Source organism: Callorhinus ursinus, unplaced genomic scaffold (assembly GCF_003265705.2).
Source record: "Callorhinus ursinus isolate GAN/ISIS: 27379988/994484 unplaced genomic scaffold, GSC_fseal_2.0 scaffold12, whole genome shotgun sequence".
Taxonomy (NCBI): Eukaryota; Metazoa; Chordata; class Mammalia; order Carnivora; family Otariidae; genus Callorhinus; species Callorhinus ursinus.
Genome location: NW_027397074.1, coordinates 10,106,319 through 10,126,295, shown reverse-complemented (window position 1 = coordinate 10,126,295; position 19,977 = coordinate 10,106,319). Strand labels below are relative to the sequence as shown.

Sequence of the window (19,977 nt, the reverse complement as noted above, 5' to 3'; positions counted from 1 at the left end):
CAGGGATTAACAACCACCTGGGTCTAAACAGTGCCTGACTAAACTCTATGCCATCAATTCTGAATAGTCAGACATTAAACTCCAGGAAATATCCTATGCCTCATTCATTATTGCCTAAGTATTTTCAAATCCTAGCATCTTCCAAGCTTTTCTCTTTGCAGCCATTAAATCCCAGTAGGGAGGTTATGAAAAGTCTAAGTTATGAGGTTTTAGTTAGAATTAACTAGCAGTTCCCAGTTCTCTTTTTTCCATACTTTTTTTATGACAGTGTGGAAAAAACATTATTTGAAATATTCTAACAAAACATAATTATATTTTGTTATCCCTCTTTTTCCTTAGTGACATTGATTTCTATCTTCTAGAATTCTTGAAGCGTTTTCTGAAACATGTGATGTTTCAGTTATCCTCAGCCATATTAAAAAGTAAAAGTGATTTTCAGAAAAAATGCGAAGCACCCAAATTAGAGTAAAAAACAGTCTATCTATACGAATGGCCCAAGCAAACTATAATAAGCATTAGTGCTATTCAATGGATTGTCCATTGCCATGTTGGGCATCTTGGCAGAATGTTACAGCCCCTTGAGGTCAGCAGTGTAGTCCAAACTGCCAACACACTCATCAAATCACACACCTGGGAAGCTCCAGAGTCATAAAATAGAGCTTTCCTCACTTTATCCACTACCAGGAGGCATATACCTTCATTACTGCCCAGTAAGAGTGATATGTAATTACTAAAAGCATACTATTACGTTTTATCCTTAAATAAAATGTCACGAATTTTAGTGATTTATCCAATTCATGGGCATTTGCGTTTCAATATATAGCTTTGGTTCTACATAACAGAAATATGTATGTATGAATTGTGTATATGTGTATTTATTTATTTTTACAGGTGAAGGTGATACCACACCTACAATAGTCAATTTAGACCGTAAGTAATCTTTTAAAATATATAGTATATTTGACTCTCTACATGTCAGAAATGATGTCATCATTTTCTTCATGGAAAAATATCACTATATTAACTTCTATCATAAAAATAATCTTTGTTTTTATTAATTTTTTTCTACGTGCATGTGTAAAAGAGGTTACAAAGGCAACTACATACTGAATATCAAAATTCAATTCTCAGAAAATACAAGATGTTATATTTAACTTTGAAAAGAGCATTTACCTTGTTTGTAATTTTGGGCAAAATGTATGTAATGGATATTCACCAACCTTTAAGTTAAATCAGGATGCCAAAGTTAGAAAGAATAAAATCAGAAGGTCAGAAAGTTATGCAGTGTGTCTATCCTGCTTTATCTTTAAGGCTTTTTAAATGATCCACTAAGTAAAAGATGATACAAACTGAGAAGTTCAGTGAATCCTCAATTTAGGAAAATCTTTTTGGAGCTGCTTGTTTCTGATTTTCGCATACTTCTTGGGCTGAAGGAAGTTACTCAAGTGTTTTGACTTAAGAGACCACCTGCTGTGTCCCAGGCTGAAGAAGCAAATGGAAATTTTAAAGATTTTATTTATTTATTTGAGAGGGAGAGAATGAGAGATAGAGAGCACGAGAGGGAAGAGGGTAAGAGGGAGAAGCAGACTCCCTGCTGAGCAGGGAACCCAATGCGGGACTTGATCCCGGGACTCCAGGATCATGACCTGAGCCGAAGGCAGTTGCTTAACCAACTGAGCCACCCAGGCGCCCCGCAAATGGAAATTTTAGACCATGCACAGGAGTAGAAAGGATAAGGCAGGAGTGGTGGGGGGTGGGAGGGATTGGGTGGCTGGGTGATAGACATTGGGGAGGGTATGTGCTATTGTGAGTGCTGTGAATTGTGTAAAACTGATGAATCACAGACCTGTACCTCTGAAACAATAATACATTATGTGTTAAAAAAAAGAAAAGAAAGAAGATAGTAGGAAGGGAAAAATAAAGCATGGGAAATCGGAGGGGAAATGAACCATGAGAGACGATGGACTCTGAAAAGAAACTGAGGGTTCTAGAGGGGAAGGGGGTGGGGGGATGTGTTAGCCTGGTGATGGGTATTAAAGAGGGCATGTATTGAATGGAGCACTGGGTGTTATATGCAAACAATGAATCATGGAACACTACATCAAAAACTAATGATGTAATGTATGGTGATTAACATAACAATAAAATTTAAAAAAATTAAAAAAGGGAAGTTAAAAAAACTAATGATGTAATGTATGGTGATTAACATAACATAATAAAATAAAATTTAAAAAAAAGAAAGGATAAGGAAAGGAATACGGAGAAGAGTCAGGAAAAAGTTGACTCCAAAGAATTTGGTATTGTGTCATTTGGATATAATGATTTGGATATAACAATTATGTCATCTGGGTACAATTTCAATAAATACAATGTTGGTAATCTTTCAAAATGGCTCTATATTCTTATCATAAAAATTCAGATGTAATAAAATTAATAAAAACAGTTTTTTTGAGGTTACTGATTTCCATTGACATTTAGAAATAACTACTATAAATAACATTGTTTCATTTTATATTGAAATACCTTGAGTTGGTTCATTTTTCTGTTACTTGTCTCCTTAGATATACTCATCTATAGCAAACATTTTAGACCTGATTTGACACTCCAGTCTTAATACTTACCTTCTCTCCCTCCAAATGTTTTTCTGACAAAATTACAGTAGTTACATTTTATGTTACATTTTACATTACATTTACAATTCTTTAATTATCATTGTTTTAAGAAAACTGAGAGGCATTGATTATTTCAAAATGTTTTGTCAAAATGTTATTTATCTTTGGTCCTCTTTTTAGATCCGGTAATATCTTGTGCCAAAACAAAACAATTACGAGTTGTAAATGGAATTCCAACGCGAACTAATGTAGGATGGATGGTTAGTTTGAAATACAGGTAATTATTAATAGACACAAATAGAATGTATTCGGATTATTTGCAAAAGTCATATTCCCAACAGGATGGTTGTCCCATCCACACAGGCACCCATTTGAGTGGGACACAAGAGGAGACTGACCATATTCTGCTTGCCAAGCAGCCCTGTATTTCACAGTTTGTGCCTTCAGACATAGTGTCTTTTTAAATGTTCATGGAGGTCCCATATGTGTTGGCACTGTCCCTGATTACAAGTGATGCTTCAGAGTGATTGAGAAAACACAACTACACAGAGAAACTATTTATACCTTGATATCACTGTAGTAGTTGTAACACACATATAATTATTTTCCTAATCTAGGATATTATGACTTTATTTTTTAACATGCCTATGCATAATCATGTCAGAAACTTTACATCTGCTTTTAATTTCTAAATTTTGTCATTGTAATTCTAATGAAAATAACAATAATTATAAGTTCTAGAATATTTTATCATTTAAAAAAAGATTAACAAATTATATTGATAGTTGACTAGCCTTGCTATTATACTATTTGGTATGGATAAAAAAATTCTTGACATGTCTATTTTTCTATGCTCTTAAGAATCAAAGATATGTTCTCAGTAAAATCATTGTGCACAATATACTCTTATACAAAAACTAAGATTAGTAATTATGTTGGAAGAATTAAATATTGAAAATAGGAGTTAACTTAAAATCTGATCTTACAACTTCCTATATACTACATATATTATGTCATATGGTAATCAGAATGTTAAAGTATCTTTGTATCTGTCTCTATTGGAACCTCATCATACAACCTACCCCAAAATGCACCTGAATTCTAGCCACATTTTCCCTTGTTTTTAAGACACTCCATGTTTCTCCCTCCAAACATTTAAGCTGTTGTTCCCACTAAATGTTGTAGCTTTCTTCCTCCATATTTTGTGCCTGGAAAATCCTTCTCATTCTTCGAATACTAACTCGAATATCTCCTCTTTTTGGAGACCCTTTTTGTTTCTTTACCTCTAACTTCCTAGAGTAGAGGAAGAAAGTACATCTTTTGCTACAGTTAAATCACAGTGACATTAAAATAGAATAAAGACAACTTGAAACCAAAGTTCTTTTATGAATAATCCAATTTCTTAGGAAGCATGGAGTTTATGTCCTTTTATATAAATATACATAAAACTTTGGATACCAAGTAGAAGATGGCCTAAAGTTCTTTTAATATATCCTTCTTGCAAGGAGTAACCCATCAAAATTTACAAATATTTATGTTACAAATTAGTGTAGCTGTCCTAGATGTGTAGTACTGAAACAGAATTGGGAAACTGACCAGAATATTACAGCCAATTATGAAACATAAAAGATTTAATAAAGGCTGCCAATTTTGGGGGAAGAGTGTTTCATTTTCTTTATGAAAGAAAATGTTTCAGGAATCCACATATCTGAATGAATTAGTGATTCTTTGCAAATCTCATAACTCCAGGAGAAAAAAGGGGCATATACTTCTAAATTTATCATTACCCGTGGGAGAATGTATGAGAATACTCCTTTGGAAGTCTCCATCCTTAGAGGAGCAGGTGAAACTCTTTTCCATCAGATTAGAGTAGTATAAACTTTTAGATAAATATATTTTTCTTTTAAATCCAAGTCCTCAGTAAAAACAGCTGTTTAGTTATTCTTCCAAAACACATACTGAGAGGAACAGAAATTAAAACTCGATATATACTCTCATCTTCCTCTGTGGTACAGGCCATAAATAATTGTGGTCTTAGTCTGGGAACCTTCTATTACCCTCTGAAGCACTGAACATCTGTATTCTTTGGAAATGTAAATTGTGAAAAGTTGTGCTTTTTCCATTTCTCTGCCAAAAAAATAATGCATCTACAGATTTAGGATATCATCAAATAAATGCACTAGTGTTTTTTATTCTCTACAAATATTTTATAATTTCCTAGATGATGTCTTACAAAATTGTTTTAATTTTATAAGTGAAATGTTCTATTGCTTGTTTTAAGCTGAACAAATTTACTCAAACTCAGCAATGTTCTAATGTATCAAAAATAAATAATGGTAATGAAGGAAGGGAATAGTGTACAAATACATATTACTACCATCAGATAGTTTTCACCATTTAGGTAAAAACTCAAATTTGCATTTTTACAATCAGACACTGAATTAAAGAGGTCTACATTGTTTTTGTTGTTCTTTTGTGGGGTTTTTTTTTGTTTATTTTAAATATTCTATTTTTGTAGTACGTACTTGCTCTCCCAAGGATAGAGACACAGACACGTGAACACATGTGTTGGCAATGGATGTTGGTGTGTAGTGACAGGGCTCCTTATACAAAAATAAAGTTATTTTCCTAAAATTGTAATCACATTATGAAAAAAATGCTAATGCTACAATCATCAAATATCTTTCCAGTCAAAGGATTACTCATTTTATTCTAGTTAATTTCTATATTTTCCTCTCAAATGCATTTATTTTTTAACAAATGGAGCCATAGGTTTTGCATTAATTGGCAGGCACCCTTTCCACACAGATGTTACTTGTTTCTCTTTCCTCTTTCTAATAGAAATAAACATATCTGTGGAGGATCATTGATAAAGGAAAGTTGGATTCTTACTGCAAGACAATGTTTCCCTTCTCGGTAAGTGTTTCTGAAACCAATATTTGTTTTGAGCACTTAAAAATATGTAGGGCTTCCATTTAGCTTTTAGGCTTAGTATGTGTATTCATTTAACAGATTCACCAACAAGGGAGGAACAAATTAATTTCTTTCTTTAGATTTAGCTCACAAAGCTTAATTTGACTTAATTGATATTTACGACTGGATACCGCTTCTGTTCACTTCTTTCCACAATTGGCATTACTCTCATTTGGGGGGAAATTTTGCTAGAATTATGTAAATAATTCTTCTTCAACCTCCTCCTTGCATACTATGTCTAGATAGAAGTTCTTTTCTGAATTATCAAAAATTTATCTCAAATCTCACGCCTCCTTTCTTATGTAAATCCAGCCTCAAAATCATCCTGGGAATAATTTTTAATGAGAATTAGCCTAAGGAAAGTTAAGGAGGCAGCATTTGTAAGCTTACTTCCTGATTCTCATCAGGGTCATTGATTTTGTTAGTATAAATTTTCAATCCTCATTGATAAACCAAACATATACAAAACTAAGAAGGAAAATCTGAAGAAAATTATAATTCATGTAATGTGCTTTACCTAAGAATTTTTCACATTGATTTACTCTTAAGCATAATCAAAAGGTTTTTTTTTCTTAAATAGCTCTTAAAAGCTCTTTTTGCTTATGTGTGCTTGTAGCTTTCAGAATCTCTGATAACGAATGTGTTGCTCTTTATTATACTTTGATTCAAATTTTAAATTTAGGTTATTTATCTGCCCTTATAAGCTAAAATAATAATACGTTTGAACAATATCACCCAATTTAAAGTTATATTTTACATTTTAATTTTTTACTTAGAAACAAAGACTTGAAAGATTATGAAGCTTGGCTTGGGATTCATGATGTCCATGGAAGAGGTGACGAGAAACGCAAACAGGTTCTAAATGTTTCCCAGCTGGTATATGGACCTGAAGGATCAGATCTGGTTTTACTGAAGCTTGCTAGGTTAGTTGCTTGTGAATGTTTTGCCTTTTTAACCTACAATGGAATTAGTGAAGCTTTTTCTTCAGCTATGTGGCTATTCTCTCTCTTTTATGTAAATTTATTATAAAAGCATATGTCACATGTTGGGGCGCCTGGGTGCCTCAGTCAGTTAAGCATCTGCCTTCAACTCAGGTCATGATCTCAGGGTCCTGGGATCGAGCCCCGCATCGGGCTCCCTGCTCGGCAGGAAGCCTGCTTCTCCCTCTCCCACTCCCCCTGCTTGTGTTCCCTCTCTCACTGTGTCTCTCTCTGTCAAACAAATAAATAAAATCTTAAAAAAAAAGCATATGTCACGTCATATATGTGTGTGTGTGTACAAAGAGAGTCATCTTCAAAATTTTCAAAAATTAATAAATGAAGTTTGACCAATAGTCTGATCAGCCTGCTTTAACACCAAAACTTAGTGAATGATCATTTGGTAACTTTAATAGGTAAAATAATGAATTAAAAAAAAAGCAGTGACCATTTAGCAGGTAATATTAGCAAGTAAGTGACTCCTTTCTCTCTACCTACTCCTACCTCTACTACATACATTATATATTAGACATTCCCTTTTTCTTAAGAAACAAGACTGTTTATTCTCTCTTAATCTCATATTAAAAATTAACACTAAATTTTATTTTATTTTATTTTTTTATTTTTATTTTTTAAAGATGTATTTATTTATTTGAGAGAGAGAGAATGAGAGAGTGCATGAGAGGGGGGAGGGTCAGAGGGAGAAGCAGGCTCCCTTACTGAGCAGGGAGCCCGATGTGGGACTCGATCCCGGGACTCCGGGATCATGACTTGAGCCGAAGGCAGTCTCTTAACCAACTGAGCCACCCAGGCGCCCAACACTAAATTTTAATTTGTTAATTTTGTGTTGAATTCAGTCAAGGGTATTTACCATTGTGTTTTCTATTTTCAGGCCTGCTGTCCTGGATGATTTTGTTAGTACAATCGATTTACCTAATTATGGATGCACCATTCCTGAAAAAACCACTTGCAGTGTTTATGGCTGGGGTTATACTGGATGTAAGCTATATTTAAAATGATAAGGCAATATCATACTTATTTTATTTAAAACAATTCTATTTGTCTCTTATTTTTCTCAGCTTACCCTGTGCTCATTAACTGTACATTTTTTACCCCATTTTAGCTATCACCTCTGATGGTCTATTACGAGTAGCACATCTCTATATTATGGGAAATGAGAAATGCAGCCAATACCATCAAGGGAAGGTGACTCTGAATGAGTCTGAAATATGTGCTGGAGCTGAAAATATTGTATCAGGACCATGTGAGGTAAAAAGAACATTTTTTAAAAATAAGTATATAATAAATATCATAGTTTCTTGTGTTTCTTTTTGGTCCATTTTTCTCAAATAAAAATCATTGTCTACCAACTTGTTCTAAGAGAAACTGGGAAAGATAACCCCCTTCATTATCCTTGTACACTTATTTTAACTAAACAGTAAGAAAATCCATGTTTCATTGTCAGCAAACTATGATGATATTTGTCTCAAAAAAGCAATAAACTAATACAGCCAGAACTCTAATGGAAAGCTGTTCAAATTAAAAGTATGCAATATGCAGTTTGATACAATAGCTTACATTTTTCTGTTTTCTAAAGTTATCTGATCTTCCCAAATTCTCCCTAAATGAACTCTATGTCTGGTTTTAAACTTTTAAATGTGTTTTTGGTTAAGCCAGTCTGTATGTGTGTGTGTGTGTGTGTGTGTGTGTGTGTGTGTGTGTGTGTGTGTGGTTTAAACAAATTCTATTTTCAAAAACCAAAAGTCGAAGTTGGTGACTTTAAGAGTTTGAACATTTTCATTTGTTAGGCAACTGTTCTTTCAACTTGGCAGTATTCCAATCCCTATTTTACATAGACAAGCTGTTAAACCATTATTTTACATTTTTTTAATATTTTAAATTTTATCTATTTACTTTTATGCATATTTTGTGCTTTTAAAATAATTTCTGAAGTTGAGAACATTTTTTTAAAGATTTTATTTATTTATTTGAGAGAGTGAGAATGAGAGATGGAGAGAGTGCACATGAGAGGGGAGGGTCAGAGGGAGAAACAGACTCCCCGCTGAGCAGGGAGCCCGATGTGGGGCTTGATCCCGGGACTCCAGGATCATGACCTGAGCCGAAGGCAGTCACTTAACCAACTGAGCCAACCAGGCGCCCAAGTTGAGAATATTTTTATTAAAAATTTTGATTCCAGTGTGGTTAACATAAAGTATTATATCAGTTTATGCTATACAGTATAGTGATTCAAAAATTCTATACATTACTCAATGCTCATCATATACTCTCAATCCCCTTCACCTATTTCGCCCATCCTCCCACCCACCTCCCCTCTGGTAACCATCAGTATGTTCTCTATTGTTAAGATTCTATTTTTTTGGTTTGTCTTTTTTTTCTTTGTTTTGTTTTCCAAATTCCACATATGAGTGAAATCATATGGTATTTGTCTTTCTCTGACTGACTTATTTCACTAGCATTATACTCTCTAGATTCATCCATGTTGCTGCAAATGGCAAGATTTCATTCTTTGTAAGGCTGAGTGATATTCCTGTGTGTGTGAGTGTGTGTGTGTGTGTGTGTGTGTGTGTGTGTGTGTCTATATATCAGATCTTTATCCTTTCATCTATTGATGGACACTTGAGCTGCTTCCATAATTTAGCTATTGTAAATAATGCTGCAGTAAACATAGGGGACATATCTTTTTGAATTAGTGTTTTTATATTTCTTGGTTGAATACCCAGTAGTGGAATTACTGGATTATACAGTAGTTCTATTTTTAATTTTTTGAGGGAACTCCATCATACTGTCTTCCACAGTAGTTGTACCAGTTTGCATTCTTGTTGATAGCGCAAGAGGGTTCCTTATTTTTCCACACCCTGGCCAATACTTGCTGTTTCTAGTGTTTTTAATTTTAGTCATTATAACAGGTATGAGATGATATCTCATTGTGGTTTTGATTTGCATTTCCCTGATGATGAGTGATGTTGAGAATCTTTTCATGTGTCTGTTGGCCATCTGTGTATTTTTGAAGAAATATTTGTTCATATCTTTTGACCATTTTTCAATTGGAAAATTATTCATTTTTTGGGTGTTGACTTATATAAGTTTTATATATCTTGTATGTTAACCCTTCATCAGATATGTCATTTACAAATATCTTCTCCCATTCATTAGATAGCCTTTTAGTTTGTTGACTGTTTCCTTCACTGTGCAGAAACTTTTCATTTTGATGTTTGATGTAGTCCCAGTAGTTTATTTTTGCTTTTGTTTCCCTTACCTCAAGAGACATATCTAGAAAAATTATTGCTATGGCTTATTTCAGAGAAATTACTGTCTGTGCTCTCTTCTATGATTTTTATGGTTTCAAGTCTCACATTTATGTCCTTAATCCATTTTGAATTTATTTTTGTGTATGGTGTAAAAAGTGGTCCAGTTTCATTCTTTTCCACATAGTTATCCAGTGTTCCCGACACCATTTGTTGAAGAGACTGTTGTTTTCCCATTGCATCTTCTTTCCTCCTTTGTTGAAGATTAATTGACTATATAATTGTGGGTTTATTTCTGGATTTTCTATTCTGTTCCATTGATCTATGTGTCTATTTTTTGCCAGTACCATACAGTTTTGATTATGACAGCTTTCTAGTATATCTTAAAATCTAGGATTGTGATACCTCCAGTTTTGTTCTTCTCTTTCAATTGCTTTGGCTATTCGGGGTGTTTTGTGGTTCCATACAAATTTTAGGGTTGTTTTTTCTAGTTCTGTGAAAAAATGCTGTTGATATTTTGATAGAGATTGCATTAAATCTGTAGAATGCTCTGTGTAGCATGGACATTTTAACAATATTTGTTCTCTCAGTCTGTAAACATGGACTATCTTTCCATTTCTTTGTGTCATCTTCTATTTCTTTCATCATTGTTTTATAGTTTTCAGAACATAGGTCTTTCACTACATTGGTTAAGTTTATTACTTTTATTATATTTGGTGAAATTGTAAATGGGATTGTTTTCTTAATTTCTCTTTCTACTACTTCATAATTTGTATATGGAAATGCAATAGATTTCCATACATTGATTTTGTATCCTGTGACTTCACTGAATTCGTTTTTCAGGTCTAGTAGTTTTTTGGTGGCGTCTTTAGGGTTTTCTATTTAGAGTATCATGTCATCTGCAAATAGTGTACGTTTGACTTCTTCCTTCTTCTTTTTGGTGTTTGATTGCTGTAGCTAGGACTTCCAGTAGTATTTTAAATAACATTGGTGAGAGTGGACATCCTTGTCTCGTTCCTGACAATATAAGAGAAGCTCTCAGTTTTTCCCCATTGAGGGTGATATTAGCTATGGATTTTTCATAGATGTCCTATATGATGTTGAGGTAGGTTCCCTCCAAACCCACTTGGTTGAGGGTTTTTATCGTGAAGAGATGTTGTACTTTGTCAAATGTTTTCTCTGTATCTATTGAAATAATCATATGGTTTTTATCCATTCTCTTGTTCATATGATGTATCATGTTGATTGATTTGCAAATGTTGAACCACCCTTATATCCTAGGAATAAATCTCAGTTGGTCATGGTGAATGATTTTTAAATGTATTGTTGGATTGGTTTGCTAATATTTTGTTGAGGATTTCTGCATCTATGTTCATCAGAGATATTGGCCTGTAGTTCTCTTTTTCTGTAGTGTCTTTATTTGGTTTTGATATCAAGGTAATGGTGACTTCATAGAATGAATTTGAAAGCTTTTCTTCCTCTTCTATTTGTTGGAATTGTTTGAAAATAAGTATTAATTCTTTTTTAAATCTTTGGTAGGATTCACCTGTGAAGTCTTTTGGTCCTGGACTTTTATTTGTTGGGAGGTTTTTTTTGTTTGTTTGTTTTTAACTACTGATTTAATTTCATTGGTGGTAATTGGTCTGTTTTCAAATTTTCTATTTCCTCCTGATTCAGTTTTGGGAAGTTATATGTTTCTAGGAATTTATCCATTTCTTCTAGGTTGTCAAATTTGTTGGCATATAATTTTTCATAATATTCTCTTATAATTGTATTTCTGTAGTGTCAGATGTTATTTTTGCTCTTCATTTCTGATTTTATTTGATTCCTCTTTCTATCTTTCTCTGTCTCTCTGTCTCTCTCTATGATGATTCTGGCTAAAGGTTTATTAATTTTGTTCATCTTTTCAAAGAGCCAGCTTCTAGTTTCATTGATCTGTTCTATTGTTTTGTGTGTGTGTGTGTGTGTGTGTGTGTGTGTGTGTGTGTTTAGTTTCTTTTGTTTATTTCTGTTCTAATCTTTATTATTCCCTGGGTTGGGGTTTTGTTTATTCTTTTTATAGCTCCTTTAGGTGTAAGGTTAGGTTGTTTATTTGAGATTTTTCTTTTTGTGAGGTAGGCCTGTATGGCTATAAATTTCCCTTTTAGAACAGCTTTTCTTGCATCCCAAAGATTTTAGACCATTGGGTTTTCATATTCATTTGTCTCCATGTATTTTTTTATTTTCTCTTTGATTTCTTGGTTGACCCATCCATTGTTTAGTAGCATGTTATTTAACCTAAATATATCTGTGGTCTTTCCAGATTTTTTTCTTGTGGTTGATTTCTAGTTTCATAGTGTTGCTGTTGGAATAGATGCATGGTACAACTTTGATCTTTTTGAATTTGTTGAGACTTGTCTTGTGGCCTTAAATGTGATCTATTCTGGAGAATGTCATGTGTAATTGAAAAGAATGTGTATTCTGCTGTTTTAGGATGGAATGTTCTGAATATATCTGTAAAATCCATCTGGTCCATTGTATCATTCAAAGTCACTGTTTCTTTTTTGATTTTCTGTTTGGATGATTTATCCCTTGATGTAAGTGGGGTCTTAAAGTTTTCCTACTATTATTGCATTATTATCCATTACTTCCTTTATGTTTGTTATTAGCTGCTTTATGTATCAGGGTGCTCCCATGTTGGGTACATAAATATTTACAATTGTTATATCTTCTTGTTGGATTATTCCCTGTATGATTATATAGTGTCCTTCTTTATCTCTTGTTACAGTCTTTGTTTTAAAGTCTATTTTGTATGATATAAGTATCATTACCCCTGGCTTTCTTTTCACTTCCATTTGCATGATAAATGTTTTTCCATCCCTTTACTTCCAATCTGCATATGTCTTTAGGTCTGAAATGATTCTCTTCTAAGCAGCATATACATGGGTTTTGCTTTTTTATCCATTCTGTCACCTTATGTCTTTTGATTGGAGTGTTTGGATGTATTTTGAATTTAAGAGACACCGTCTCCAAGCCTAGGAGCTTTGGAGTTGGGGAATACTATGTGAGGTAAGGCATGGAATGAAATCAATAAATAGTGAAATATCTTTTGACATGTAGGAAAATAAATATGGGGCATAAATATGTATTTCCATGCATGTGCTACATATATTGGTCTGAGATACCATTCCTGTAAAAAATATGTTTCATAAGTTAAAGAGTTTAAACAACTGCTTTAAAATGATATAGTTAGAAACAAGTTATGCATTTACAACCACTTTCAAATTTGATGTTTTCCTAGTAAATGGTATTACTTTGTTCATTATTAGAGCTGAAAATCTGCTAGGAGAAAGAGAGATTTATTTATTTATTTACTATTTATTTATTTATTTATTTATTTCTTACTTAGCTACCTACTTACACTAAGAGTCCTTTAAAACACAAAGTTTTGAGCTCAACCCAATCTTCAAGATCATTTAAGAATCTATGCACTTATCCAGCCCTACTGTCATTACTAAAAATGCCTCAACCACCGCTCATCAGGAATTACCTGTGATCTGATTTATCATTTATACATTGTTAGATTCCTAACTTTTGCATTCAATTATTTATTACATTATCATATATTTGTTATTTTTATCCATTTTGAAGGGCAATTTTAAATTGATTCTGCCATTTCTCAAAAATGCATTTGTCCTCCAGAATGTTTTTTTAATATCACTTATATTTAAAACAAGGTAATATAATCCCTGAAGCCACTGAAATCTAAACACTTGAAGAAAACCTCCCAAATGTTTGTATAATAGCAATGGGATCACATTTGGTGAAAGTCTGCCAAAGTGAATTGCTTTGAAGAGTTTGTATCAGTAATCACTGGTGCATTTTTAAAAAATCAGATTTATTAACTCATGTGGCATAGTTTATATGTCTCTTAGAATAACCTATTTTCCCTACTGTTTTATCTCCTGCTTCACCCCCATCCTGATATTCCCCATCATACAATGCTGATAGCACTCTTCTTTACACTTGTTACAGAACTAAATTCCTTAGTAGTTTCATTTTGTCTCATCACATCACTATTAAGAGAAAATTAAGGTAGTCTCAAACACTCTTCTTCACACGAGGATGCCAAAAGCCAGTCATTGCAATCTTAGAAGGCTACGTAGTGCATGAAAATGATGCAGCATATTTGTAATAATTATACATAATAATATGAAATAATATATACATGTTTATAAAAATATACACACAAATCAATATATCAATCTATTCATCTTTCATCTATCATCTATCTGTGTCTGATGATAAAACAGGGCAACCATCTAAAAAATGCCATGAAATTAGAGGCTACCTTCTACAAAGGGGGGATATGAGATATAAAAAATATATAAATATAACTATATTAACTACAAATACAATAGTAAAGGCAGGAATATTCTTTCTTTATGTCCCAGAACATAATTTTCAAACAGTAAATAGAATTATTTTGTCAATTATGATGTATATTTAATTTTCTAAAATCTTTCTGGGGACAAGATTGAAGGAAGGAAAGTAAAAAGCTTTAGAAATAAGGGAAATTTTAAAGCAATTTAATCATTAAAACTGTATGATTATAGGTAGAGTACAAAAGTTCTTGTATTTTTTACATTTTCTAAATTTTCTATATTGAACATATTTTGAACATCAGAAGAAAATAAAAGTAAATATAAAGTCTACCTTCTAAATAGCTATCAGTTGTTTTGTGTTGATTAATCTGTATTCAACAAAGACAAACCATTTTAAAAGATGAGTGAATATTTTGTATAAGACAAGTCATTCTTTTTAAATATATTTTAAATATTTAATTAATTTATTTATTTATTTGAGAGAGAGAGCGTGTGTGCCAGCAGAGGGATGAGCAGAGGGAGAGGGACAAGCCTACTCCATGATGAGTGTGGAGCCTGACGTGGGGCTTGATCCCATGACCCTGAGATCACAACCTGAGCTGAAATCAAGAGGCGCCCAGGTGCTCCTAGACACGTCATTCTTAAATGAATACTCCACAAGATAGAACACTTCTAACTTTTGTACTTCTCTCAGTCTGACTTGGGTAATTCAATAGAAAGATGACCAATGGCCTAGTACATCTATTTATGTCTTCATATCTCAGGTGCAGCTATTGTCTTTTTTTTGTATATGTGCATATTTGAGATATAAATCTGTATAGGAAATATTAATGAATTATTAATTTTGTTTCTAAAATAATACATTTTTGTTGTTGTTACTGTTGCATGTCTTCTTCCTAGGGAGATTATGGTGGCCCACTTGTTTGTGAACAACATAAAATGAGAATGGTTCTTGGTGTCATTGTTCCTGGTCGTGGATGTGCCATTCCAAATCGTCCTGGCATTTTTGTCCGAGTAGCATATTATGCAAAATGGATACACAAAATTATATTAACGTATAAGATACCACAGTCATAGCTGATGTAACTGTGTCTGAATCTTCCATCAATAGAATTCTCTTTTACATGAAGATTTCAGAGAACATGGAATTAAAACGTCACTTAAAGCAATCCTAAGACAACTACTTGAGTGTCATGTTTGTTAAGATACTCATTAATATTTATGGGTGTTTTCTGTTGTTTTGTTTGTCAGTGTTATTTTGTAAATGTTGAAGTGAATTAAGGTACATGCAAGTGTAGTAACATATCTCCTGAAGATACTTGAATGGATTAAAAATTGCAAAGGTATAATTGCTGGATGATAAAAGATTTAATGGAAAAGTTCAATTAATCTCTACGCTGCTTTCCAAAGTTAGTTTATGAATAAACCATAAGTTAAACATTATTTTAACCTCACAAAGACAATTTATGCCTTTGTCCTTAAGTTGTAACTCTGTATTAAATTATATTACCTTTCATATGCCATACATTATATTTCATTCATTTCTCCTCACTGTGTATCCTCTAATACTGGTCTACATATTTTCTACAAAATTATGTGCCCATCTATGCAGACCTTGGTACACATGTGCATGCACTAGAGTTCAAATCACGGTATATCTAACGTAACCTCTAAATATCCTGAAAGTGTGCACTTGTAGTTTTTCCTTAAGAGAAAAACAGAAATTTTTAAAGACCAGTAGAAATTTTAAGGAAAGGTGCAAGAGAGAAATGACCAGCTCATTCTCTATATGTAATCTGCAGATGACTTCTACTGGTTGACATTGAAGGTGTGGTCATGACCCACAAAGTTAAGTAACACCTAATCTAGGTGTTTAAATAGATTTAACATTCTAGTCATCTTGTAGTTTCTAATTCTTAAAGGGAAGAGGGTAATATGTGTATCAGTATTATTTCTTTCCTTCAAATTTAGGGACCCTTATTTATGTAAGATATTTTTAGATCTACTTTCCTGAAGTATTTTCTTTATTATTCTTAGGTAATTGTCTAATTGAAGCTTAAAAAAGTATTTAAGTAGGTTAATTCTAAGACTTGCTGCTGTGATTGGCTTGAGGTCATCGTCTTTAAATTTTTAAAAATTATTTCAGAGGAAAATTTCCATATGTCCCCAAAGATTCGTAAATGGACTTTCATCAAACTATGAATTAAAGTATATGTTGAAGAAAAAAAAATCAGGATACATTTCTCAACCTGAAAGTTTTTTTGCCTAATGAGACTTTACTCAAGTGAAGGGAAAAAAAAAAAAGGAAATGAAAGGAACTAGCTTGTCTAAACTCTGAATTCAATTATTTTTTAAAAGGGAGTTAAATCTGCAGAGTGAAATATTTTATGAAAATTTCTTCATTTTATCTTATTTCATTTTACATAAATCTTTCAAATGCCATGGGGGAATATCTATTCAAATTTTGTATTCTGTCTCATAATACCAAATTATCATATTTATTATTGTATTTGGCATGACTAACTAAAAACCCTGTATCTGTCAAGAAATGAGACAAAAAATTCTAATAGGATAGGCTGTGAATTTTCACAAAATCACCCTGTACAAATTTAAAAATAATTATTTGAGTGATTCCAAACCAGTATTCCCATTTCTCTAATTTGTTTCTCTTGACTGACATCAATTAAGGCCAGAGATCCTAACAATGCTCTCAAAGCTTCATAGGACACAGTTCAATCTTGAGTAAAATGCTCTTAAATTTACTTGAAAGCTTAGTCCACAGAGTACAGGACAGCAAATCCAGAAATACCTATGCAAACCCAGAAATATCTATCCAAATTGTGCCATACAAATTGAACATATTGTAATAAGATGTTCTGGTATCAAGAAACAGTGAAAGCAAAGAGAGATCCGAAAAGTTGTCAGTCCACATCATCTTCTTTCTATTTTTCTTTCCTTATGGGATATATTATTTTAATTAAAACACTAGGAATTTCAAAGGTATATTGTCCCAAAATTAAATAATTTTTCAGTTTTTTCTTGATGAACTGGCAAAATTTGATTAAATCATATATTAATGATGTTTGTAAAATATTTATGAAATTCTAATATGTCTAAATACTCACATTTTAAGATTTTCTTTCTTGTCTTTTCCTCTAAATTTCCATGAAAAGAGAGAGAGGGATTACCTAGACACAAGATGCAGCTAACTTTTTAGATATTTTGAACTCAATGTTTTCCATTTTATTAAAGGGTGAAAACATACCACCAATAAAACATCAGACATGGTGCACAAAGCAGTGCTAGCTTTGAGAAGTTCCCTTTGTAATAAGGGGAGATCAGTAGAATTGACAATAAAAGCAAGATGAACAAGATCCATGTGATTTTAGGTGGTAGGACAATGAATAATCATGTCATTTTTCTCTGGCGAAAGATACTATTTCCTGGGTATTCTTTTCTTAATCAAAAAATGAAAAATCCAACTAAGCCAAACTCCATTGTATTTTGAGTAATGGACAAAAAGATCTTTTAAATTAGAAGTTTTCAATGTTATTTTTGTTTGGGCTGTTTGAATAATGGTTATGTGCTGTTGTAATTGTGGACATTTTCTTATGTCTGCCAGGAATAGTAATGTAAAATTAAAATATTTGTCATAATGCCTCTGCCGTGCAGAAGGGATGATAGTCCTTTTGTATACTTCTTTAATTTTATTGTAAAATATGTAATGAGTTTTACCTATTTGCTGCGGGCAGGTCCTCAGTAAAATGGTTTATATTGAGTCAATCTCTAGTATTAACAAGCTCTTGCTTGCTATCTAAGTGTTTCAAACTATGGGAAATATGAGACACTGGAAGGCAAGAAAAATAACAATAATGGCATGTGATAGCAAAATTGTATTTCACTTATTCCTGTGAATATTTCTTGTTGGTACCAATGGTACTATACAAAGTGAATGTTATAGCCACAACATTCTCTTGGAAAAAAAAAAAGCACTGTCAAGAAGTGAGAAATTGTTGTCAGACATTTTGTTGTTTCTAAATATTTTCTTTCTTTTTTAAAAGAAATACTAGTATTGCAATATAGAAATCATGAGGTAAAGAGTTTTAATAAACTCTCATACTATAAAAACTTCAAATTGATTTACTAAGGTTCCAAAGATAACTTTTAATTATATCCTGTATTTATAGACAAACTCATTTGAATGATAAGGTTAACTTGAATAAAAAGACATAGTCTTTGTGTAAATACTTTTCACAATAAAGTTCCAAAAGAAGTTATCTTTCAATGTTCAACTGAGTTTCGTACTAAGAATTTACTAATACAAAAAAAAAAAGTTAAAATTTTCTGGTCCCCAAAATCTTGACAGTGTAATTTTAAGTAGGTTCATTTCCATTTGCACAGAAAGTTTCTGTCTTTAGGAAACTGAAAATGGAATACTATGGATGTTATGACTGTTTGTCTTGGTGTAAATAGGAAATTGATAAGCTGCCTGTTTAGTGGTATAGCTGGATGCTTACCCAAAAAGGGAACACTGTGGTTATGACTTGTATATAAAGTTTCTGTAAATAAAGTTGCTATTTTTATAACCATGGTTATATTATTATTATTAATAATAATAAAATATTTTATCAACATGCTTCCTTTCTCTTATTATAGTTATCTATATGGACATGTTTGAATCTGCTCTAGGGCTTAATGCAGAAAACAACAATGATCTCACTGACAGAAATTACATATACTTTGTTGCAAGAAATACTAGAACTAAGACAAATAATCATTCTTTTTTTCCAACTTCTATCCATGGCATTATCAGTGGTCTTCACTAAACCATTAATCTCTACACACTTTGATTTCTCCCACCATAACATACAATTATTTAGTCATTTTCATATTTGCTAGGATGGTACTGTGATATAACTTGCTAATATAAATAATATAAAACATTGTCATGAAGGATCATCTAAATTCCTTTACCATATCACTATATATCACAAAAGTAATTGTAAATGAGTCAATTAATCAATTCATCACTCAATATACCTTTTAAAATATGCATTAAATTCAGAATAAATGTGAGTCCAACAGACTCACCTAATTCAAATGGAAAGCAAGTTTGGAAGAAAAAATTATCAATTAATCTAACCAAACAGAGCTCTGTAACACTATTGATTATTTCAAGTTATATTGTCTCTTCCCCAGAAAAGTTGCACTATTAATTTTCTAGCATAGATACCTATCTCAAGTGATGATTAATATATCTAACTCTAGAGCCCCTGGTAGTATCTGATCTTCCTAATGATTACTATCTAAGCAGAATATATGCATTTATTCAGTTCTGGTAGCAGTATTTCTGGTAGTAGTATCAAAGAATATTTCAAATGCATATATTGCTGGTTTTTCTAAATTTTTATTTTTTTTCTCTTTTCTAAGAACTCCATTCCATTCTAAACCTATATTCAGCTATTTTAAGTAGAATACTCCAGGACAGCTTCTCTAAGAGATGGTATTTGAACAGGCGTGAAAGAGCAAGCTAGGTAAATATCTGGGTCTAATAAATAAAACTTGGACAATATTTTTGTTGGTTTTTTATTATAGTTTATTTATTTACTCTTATAAATTGTAATGCTTTAATTATGCCATTTGTCAATGTCCTGAATAGAATCATCTTAGTTTGCATTTCCTCAGTGTTTTAGTCCAGAAGGTTCATTGCTATTCTATTTCGTTATTTTCCAACACAGACACCATCCTTAATCTATACAACCCTAAAAGTGCTTTCTACGTCATT

The 19,977-nt window shown here is 32.3% G+C and overlaps 1 protein-coding gene across 5 annotated transcripts in view; it reads left to right on the top strand.

Moving 5' to 3' along the window:
- The window catches only part of HGF (hepatocyte growth factor), a 78,923-nt gene extending 60,145 nt beyond the window's left edge, over positions 1 to 18,778 (top strand). For 4 of the 5 annotated variants that reach the window (XM_025872798.2, XM_025872799.2, XM_025872797.2 and 1 more), the window contains 7 exons: positions 892 to 930; positions 2,793 to 2,889; positions 5,454 to 5,528; positions 6,362 to 6,508; positions 7,455 to 7,561; positions 7,686 to 7,831; positions 15,093 to 18,778. In XM_025872798.2, the coding sequence (XP_025728583.1) occupies positions 892 to 930; positions 2,793 to 2,889; positions 5,454 to 5,528; positions 6,362 to 6,508; positions 7,455 to 7,561; positions 7,686 to 7,831; positions 15,093 to 15,269 (788 nt within the window). In that variant the 3' untranslated portion in view covers positions 15,270 to 18,778. Of the gene's footprint in view, positions 1 to 891; positions 931 to 2,792; positions 2,890 to 5,453; positions 5,529 to 6,361; positions 6,509 to 7,454; positions 7,562 to 7,685; positions 7,832 to 14,673; positions 15,050 to 15,092 lie in introns of those variants that run through there. The other variant, XM_073898720.1, reaches the window with a different exon arrangement.
- Positions 18,779 to 19,977: the final 1,199 nt, after the last annotated feature.